This window comes from Dacryopinax primogenitus, assembly GCF_000292625.1.
Source record: "Dacryopinax primogenitus strain DJM-731 SS1 chromosome Unknown DACRYscaffold_5, whole genome shotgun sequence".
In the NCBI taxonomy this organism is placed as follows: Eukaryota; Fungi; Basidiomycota; class Dacrymycetes; order Dacrymycetales; family Dacrymycetaceae; genus Dacryopinax; species Dacryopinax primogenitus.
The window spans coordinates 751,538-759,882 of NW_024467202.1; the positions used below are offsets into that span (position 1 = coordinate 751,538).

Here is an 8,345-nt window from a genome sequence, read left to right on the forward strand (position 1 = left end):
TGTCAGGGCACCAGCTCATTGCTTGGTCAAGAGACATGACTAAGCCTTTATGACATGGAAGTAGCTGGTATACCTTGGCATGTGCTGGAACCTGCTGGAAGGATTGGATGGTCAGGTGACCTGCTGTGCATGGCTGTGCATGACCTCATATGACCTCATCCTTGGTCATATGACCTGATCACCTGACTAGGCTGAGTAAGCAAGATGTTCTAGCAGGTTCCACCACAGAGGTATAAATATAAGGCCTACTCTGCCTGGGACTGTCTCTTCAGACTTGGTCTCTTAGGATCATCCACAGGTACCTATACTGTAGATAGGTCTTAGTCATCAGGTCTACTCCACTTCCTTGTTGCCTGCTTAGACTCTTGGCACTCTTAGGTGAGCAGACTTAGTCAGCCTGTGTTGCCCTAACATGGTCTCACAAAGAAGCAAAATGAGAAATGGAAAGATCTCACAAATAACATGACCCCCTTCATCTGAGTAAGTCATATTTATATTGATAGACATTGGACAAACATTCATCTGATTTGTATATAGCAACATGTTGTCAAATACTCGACAAACATCCAGAAAAATGGAAAGATGTTCCCAATACCTTGAAAGAAGTTCTGGGACAGGAGTCAACAGAAAAGGCCAGCTCTCAGTATGCAATCTACATGATGCTTGGTGGCAAGATGGACCAGTTCAATGAAGTTCAAGAAGACTCCCAATATTGAGAATATGCTTAGTGCCCTCATTGCAATTTGCAATACACACATGACAAAGCCACTGGAGTTGGTCAAAAGAATCATACCCAGTGTGGAGGTCCAATCAAGACAACACACCAAGATAGGTTCACCTGCACTATGTGCAGGTCCAGTCCTTCAAACAGGCAGTGTGGTTTCACCAAAGGTAAGAAAGTTCTATCCTATTTATTTATTACATTCTGACACTTTCAGATTACAAACAGGCAGAGGCTGTCATCATGGCAGGGGGCAAAGACATGGATTCCAAGGCAAATTTGTGGATACATTGCTATGAACCACATACATGGAAGAACAAAAAAATGGGCAAGACAACAAGGGAAATGATTGCTATGTTTGACAAGCTGATGAAGAAAGAGCTGCAGGCAAGAGAAGCAGCTTTGGAGGTGATAAAGGCACAAATCAACAATGAGAAAAACCATTGCACACCTAAAGGGAAGATTGGTACTATCAAATCAAGAAGCAAATCTGCTGGCAGCATCCTTATCATGCTTGGGCAAATCAAATGTGAATCCCCAGTCAAATCGGGGAAGAAGGAACCAACTGCAGACATAGACAGCAACAAACTCAATACAACCAAGAACATCAAGGTTCAAATCGAAAGAGGCAATAAAACCAATGCTGCAAACAACACCCAAACCAGCAAGAGGATCATCAGGACAAGGTCATCAAACATCAGAGATTATCTCACCAAAACTGAAGAGGATAAGAAACCTGCTTTGACCCACAGTAGACTCTCATCTGCTGGCACAAATAGGAGCACAAAACGCATGCATTCCAACACTAACAAGTCTGGCATGGAGAACAAGAATGAGGAATCAAAGGACAACTTTATCTGGATGACAACAAAGAGTCCTGAGGAGACCAAAATTTGTTACAGTGCACCACACACTCGATCCCAGACAAGTAAAGAGGGTAAAATGGGTTCATCTTCAACTGGCATCAGAACTGGTACAGAAGGGAAATATGTTTTGTATTCAGATTCTGATGACAATTAGCAGGGTACAACAAGAATGATCCTCTCTCCATCATATGGAAAATGGAAGATGGAATGATACTCTTGAAGGGGAAACATCCAGAGATCAAATTCGGAACCCTATTTGACAATTTGGAGGACCTGGCTGTTATCCATGGCAGAAAGCTGCAGGACAAAGCGAAATAGGAAGGAGAATGTGGATGACAACATATGAGAGTGTCTGCATTTTATGCATTATTCATGTATGCAGTTTCCGTTATTTCAGTAGTAACTAGTCATGCATGTTACCAGACAAATACATGTACTGGATACCAGTAATATTACTACATATGATATGCCATGAATTAATCTGTGCAGTAATTGATCATGATATATCAACAGAAGAAGGACTTGAGCATCTGACATCTATCATGATCATACACATCACACAATCATCCATGGAAACTACTCCAACACAGCTATAGCATAAGCAGCAGTGGCAAGGAGATTGATCTCACACAATCAAAACTCCACCAAGCAACTAAATCTCCTTGAACAACCGGATTTCTGATAATGTACCATATCTTCTTATACAGTGGCTGAATCATGCCTTTGTAGATGATGTGAACTGTTTACACTACTGAGAACTATATTTGCCAGAAATGAGCCAACTCACATGCTTCATTATTTGGACAATCTTGCCATCCATGGATCAACCTCAGTCACTCATTCATGTACTCCACAGTGTCATCTGACAAGTCTGGGAAAGCACCCACAATAGTTGTGAGCTTGAAATGCTCATGAAAGTTGCCATGAGCAAAAACGGAAATACCCCAGGACCAGAGGAGACATTGTCTACAAGCTTCATCACTGGTATGGTCAAATTCAATCTTGTGTGAGGGATGTTCATTGTCATCCATAACATCTCCATCAACATTGTGATCTTCACCCTGACAGAATGCATAATAAACTTGATTAGTGAATGCACCAACTTGAAAATTGTAGATACTCACTGACTTATTCAAAGTGTCATTGCCACTGTTGTCTGAGGAAAGTAATCCGCTTTCACAATTATGAGGAGAGTGGAAGAAGGGAGAGATGATCTGATGAGGAGGAGAATGATCTGTGAACAAGGATTATCAGTTTTGTCTCAATATGGTGTTGGTCCTTAGCATTGCCATGCATGGCATCCATGTTATCAACTGATCTGTTAGCATGTAATTTGTCAACCAATATATCAGCATGTTTAACCAATGCATATCTGATGCCTTCATTTTGGATGGATTCCCTGATTTGTAGATGATTGTTGTATGCAAAGTTTTTGGCAGGTGAAATGAGAACTTGAGATGAGAGAAGTTGGTTCACATTCAATTGCTGATCAGAAGCCATGCACCGGGATGGCAACAGAAGAAGTGTTGGGAGACTAATCATAATCAGTAAAGTTTTGATGGATAGATGAAGAGCCAAATGTGTAGATGAGATTTTTTTGGGCCCACTTCATCCACTCTATGGTCCAATGTATCTGGGTCATGCTCAATACCAACATCTTTCTACAACAAATGATGAGAAGTTGATATTAGTGCAAACATACACCCACATTTCTTGCAACCATTGGATGACCAATACTTGATGATTGACTCCCCAATGGACCAATGTCTGGTGAAACACTACTCAGGATTGATTGACAACATGCTCCCGGATCAGAGGGATTACCCCTGATAGACTCAGTCTCACAATCAACAATAACAGAGGACTCTCTGGGCAATGCTTCTTTAGGAATGGTCAAAACAAGGTGGCCAGAAAGGAGGGTAGACTGTTGAATACAAGTAGGAGGGGGAGAAGGTTCATTGCCATCTGATTGGTGCCAGGATTCATACTCAGCAGCAATGTCCTCTGCCCAAGTGTCATCTTCATCCACCTGGACTAAGTCAATTATACCCTTGTTAATGAGTGGATAAAGATCTGGCATAAGATGAAGAGCAAATTTAGCCAGTTCCTGATCAAACCATAAGCATATACCAAACTTCATCCTGGAAGCAGATATGCACCCGGAGCAGTAAAACCTCTTCTAATTCTCATCAACTCCAATCCACCTTACTTTGGGCACATGTATGTCTAAGCTCCATGAATTCTGACTTGAGACAATACATGCTGAGCAGTCTCCAGTTGTCTGAGTACATTCTAACAAGGTGGAAGATAGGAGACACACCACAACACCTCTTGGAAGCAGACCTTGAATCCAATGGAATTCCCTTACTTCACCTTGCAAATTAGTCAGCCCCCTCCCTACTCATTACACTCATGATAATCATTCACCATTGTTCCTCAACTGGTACTCATATTCTGGAAGGATTTGTATAAAGTGGGCTACATCAAAAGGGTAAAGCCAAGATTCATCTCACACACATATAACAGGTTCACTCATTGATATGCTGCCCAAGCCATATACGATTTTGATGTCTCCATCCGATGAATTCAAAAAGGCGATGGGGGAGAATTGGGTAAAAGAGGCCAGCCACAGGTTTGATTACAAGATCACAGGAGACAAAACAGGGAAGAAGGAGATTATTGTGGCAGTGCAAGCAGTGAGTATCAGATACACCACACATCATTCTTACATATGGAACAACTAGATGTTTGAAGTCAGGCTAAAACTGCTAGTGGAAATGAAGCAGTTTGGCATCCAAGAAATGGAAGATGCCTTTCCACTTCAAGTCCACTATGTAAATCACACAAACAAGAAGAAACCCATTCCCTATATACCTCTAATCAAAAGGATGGAACCTGACAAGCAGATCACACCAAGGGCTGCAGGTAATCATTTACACTGGACAATGTATCACATGGCTGATACATACAACAGACCATAATTTGTGTGAACAAATACCTGCATTAACACAAAAAGTTTGGGAATCATTTCTGGACTACTGAAGTAACCAGGTTCTGAATGTGGATGCACTTCATGACAGAGCAGTAAAGCAGTTGAACCATGCATTGCAAATGGGGGTGTGGATCTCTAAGATAGACAGGGAACACCTGAGGATGGATGACTAAAACCAGATGGAAACATATGAAGACAGATTAGGAAGTGTGACAGAGATGGAATAGAGCAGAAGGAGGTTCTGATCCAAATACTTAGGACATATGATCAGACAGGAAGAGCAAACTAAGATGGTTGACCATATAAACAAAATATGTAACACCAGTGGGACTGAGTAAAGACAGCATGCAAAAGATATTGATTTCAAGAAACCAATCAAGAGACCTTTACACACCCAGGAATGGGTTGAACCAGACCTGTACATACCAGTATCAGTGGTAACAGACACCAAAGAACTACTTCCTCCAAGGCAAGATGACCAGGCCTTTAGTGAGATCTCGATTCTTGATGGGAGAAGAACTTCTGACAACAGGATCCAAAATAATAATGAGATTGACTGGTTCAAGTGCCACCATGGTCTGCTGTTTGTCCTGGAAATGATAAACCCATGCTATAAACTTTCCTTTCACAATAGCTCCCTTTAGCAAATCAGACCATTGGGTAGGAGGAATGAGTTTGCCAGTCTTGCTCCAAGCAGGAAGCAGAATGGGACAGTGAGTGTCCTTCATGTTGTGAAAATGCCAATCTGCCAGTGGATGAACAATCCAGCCATGCCAGCAAGCCTCAACATCAACAGCATCTGAGGACAAATCAGTCAACAAGACAGAAACAGCATGAATAATATTCACCAAGAGGACAAACAGATTTTCCAGCAGTAAAAGACACATCAGTATTGGTGGGTACCTTCTGCACAAACACACAAATGAAATCAAGCAACAAACATCAACAGAGGCATACATACCTCGAACAACAGCCATGAAAAGCATAAGCCAGCTTGCTTATGAGCCAAAAGCAATTCATAATTCTGCTTGCAAGCCTTGTGCTCCAGCACTTCAAAGTTCTTCATTGCTATGTCCCAATTGGTACTGAAAGGCTCCTCAACCAGACTGACAAGGTATGCAAAAGCTTTGTGTTTTTGAAGAGAAGGTGACTTGGAGTTTCTGGGCTCCCAACTGCCATCAGGTATCAAAGCAAACCAAGACATGGAAATCATGCTGATCACAGTAAGATGAGCCATACCATCAGCATCACACAGACAAGTACCACAGCCCTCAACATTCCCCCACTCAAGGACAGAAAGATCTTCTTCCTTGGCAAGACTGTAACTGGTGTCTAGCCAATCTCAAAGGGAGTCAATAATGGAACATCCACAGGGAGGAGTTCTAGAATAGATAGCCTCAGAGGAAGTGACTTCAGGTGCAGCCTCACAGCTGGGTGAGACAGACATCGAGGACAACATATTGGGCAAAGGAGGAAGAACTTGAAGCTCACCATCATCACTTTTGGTACTGACTTTGGTCGACAAGTGATCCCTAGCAGGGACATGCAAATTGATAGTAGCGTGAATTACATCAGGCTTTTGGGATACAGGTGTCAAAGTCATCTCCTCGGAGATGGGAGGGCTGGAGCAAGGTTTTCTGCCACCACCAGCCATAGACTGTGGAGGATTTGAGTGAAGAAGAGGATGGAAAGGATATTGACCAATACAGGGGCTCAGGCAGGTTGGATGCTGAGGACCATCACTAACAGTCAGGGTATAAATAGGAAAAAGGACACTAAATGGATGAGAGAGAGTGAGAAATAAAAAAGAGAGAGACAGAAGCAACAAGTAGTGTCTGTCAGGCTAAGATACTTTGAGAGAACCAGTATCAATGTTCTATTTGGAAAGAAGATATCCACTTGAATGAACATTCCTCATACACAAAAGATATTTGGCCAAATACTACGTCATCATGTACATAATCAAGTACCAAATAATGTGTCCTTCAGCCAAAATAAATGTTTCTTCGATATCTGCCATGAGGTTAGATGATGGCAGTGAATGAAGATGAGGATTAAGGTATCTGATCCTCACGTAACAAACCAGTTACCATACCCATACCCCCAAGGAGCATATGACCATGAGTATATTTATACTACCTGGATAAGTATGTGAATGAGTCGATAATGGAGATAGGAATCCAATTGTTTGGCATAATATATAAAGTGGAAACACACACATGTGTTAGCAGGGAAAATTGTTGTAGGAAGGAATTCAATGCAATTTCCACCAAGCTGCAGACATGAAAACTGAATAGAGAGGAAGATAATTATACCATGGAATCTATCATCATGCCATTTTCCTTCAGAGAAAGTACCCCCAATGCAAACAAGAGGAATGATATCATTGGAGTATACTGAATATCATCTTGAAGGGACAATACAAAAAAAGGGGAACATAGAAAGATTGACCACTGAGGAGATAGAGCAGAGACAGTAGATAAGGAATCAAATTTTAAATAATATGCCCACCATCAACAGGATTGAGAGTAACAACAAATAAATGCAAAGAGCACCATGTGACATGGTCTTACCAGCATCAAGGAATACAAGGTGGTATTGATGAAAAGATCTGCAAATCACCATGCTGCTTTGACAATTATCAATGCTTCATGAAAGGATCAGTAACAACCCAAAACTGACAAGAATCCCAATGTTGGATTGCAGTTCACTGCCTCTTCCAAGAGTAATCTGGTGTAGAAGGGGCTGAATTAAATGTAAGAAAGAGGCGCCAGATAGAAACAAGACAACTACCAAGGTCAGCAAGAAAGACTGTAAGTACTGCAGGCATATATTCAATATAGCTTATAACCTATTCCAGGGTGGAAATGACAGACCCAGAGAAAGAGACATACCAGATGGAGAATGTCATCCACAGGATGTCAATGAGAGAGATATTATCTGCCATCCCAAACATCAGATTCAGCTGAGCAGCTCAAAGAAGCAAGAACATCATGCTTGAAGAACTCTCAAACACACCAAGAGAAATCCACAATGTTTTGCAAGAAAGGGCAGCAGAAATATCAGTAATACAAAAATGAATATCAGATCAATCCAGTGCACAATCTGAAAAGAAGTGCTTCTTTGAGAATTCCTCCATGGATATCATTGACCTGCCCTCAAACCCAGAACCCATCCTCAAACATTTCTTGACCACAACTGATACCGAAACAATATATGAATGCAAAAAAGACTTTATACTTTCAATGTCAAATGAAGCTATATGCACCAAAGTATGCTGTTCTTGCTCAGGAGAATTTTTCAAACAAGAAATGAAAATGGTCCAATTTAAAGAGATCCCCAACTCAGAACTTCTCATCCCATGCTATCCACACAACATGCATTCCAGCAACCTTAGAGATGGACAACTGGTATCCCATTCTGCAATGAGAGGCAATTGTGTATGTGTTAGGGCAACACAGGCTGACTAAGTCTGCTCACCTAAGAGTGCCAAGAGTCTAAGCAGGCAACAAGGAAGTGGAGTAGACCTGATGACTGAGACCTATTTACAGTATAGGTACCTGTGGATGATCCTAAGAGACCAAGTCTGAAGAGACAGTCCCAAGGCAGAGTAGGCCTTATATTTATACCTCTGTGGTGGAACCTGCTAGAACATCTTGCTTACTCAGCCTAGTCAGGTGATCAGGTCATATGAGGTCATGCACAGCCATGCACAGCAGGTCACCTGACCATCCAATCCTTCCAGCAGGTTCCAGCACATGCCAAG

General features: G+C 41.8%; 1 protein-coding gene across 1 annotated transcript; it reads left to right on the forward strand.

The window, feature by feature from the left end:
* Positions 1 to 756: 756 nt before the first annotated feature.
* DACRYDRAFT_14739 (uncharacterized protein) lies at positions 757 to 1,905 on the forward strand (the record flags this gene model as incomplete). Its single annotated transcript, XM_040771052.1, has 3 exons — positions 757 to 891; positions 950 to 1,694; positions 1,745 to 1,905. The coding sequence occupies 3 exons, from the start codon at positions 757 to 759 to the stop codon at positions 1,903 to 1,905; spliced, it is 1,041 nt and encodes a 346-aa protein (XP_040630590.1).
* Positions 1,906 to 8,345: the final 6,440 nt, after the last annotated feature.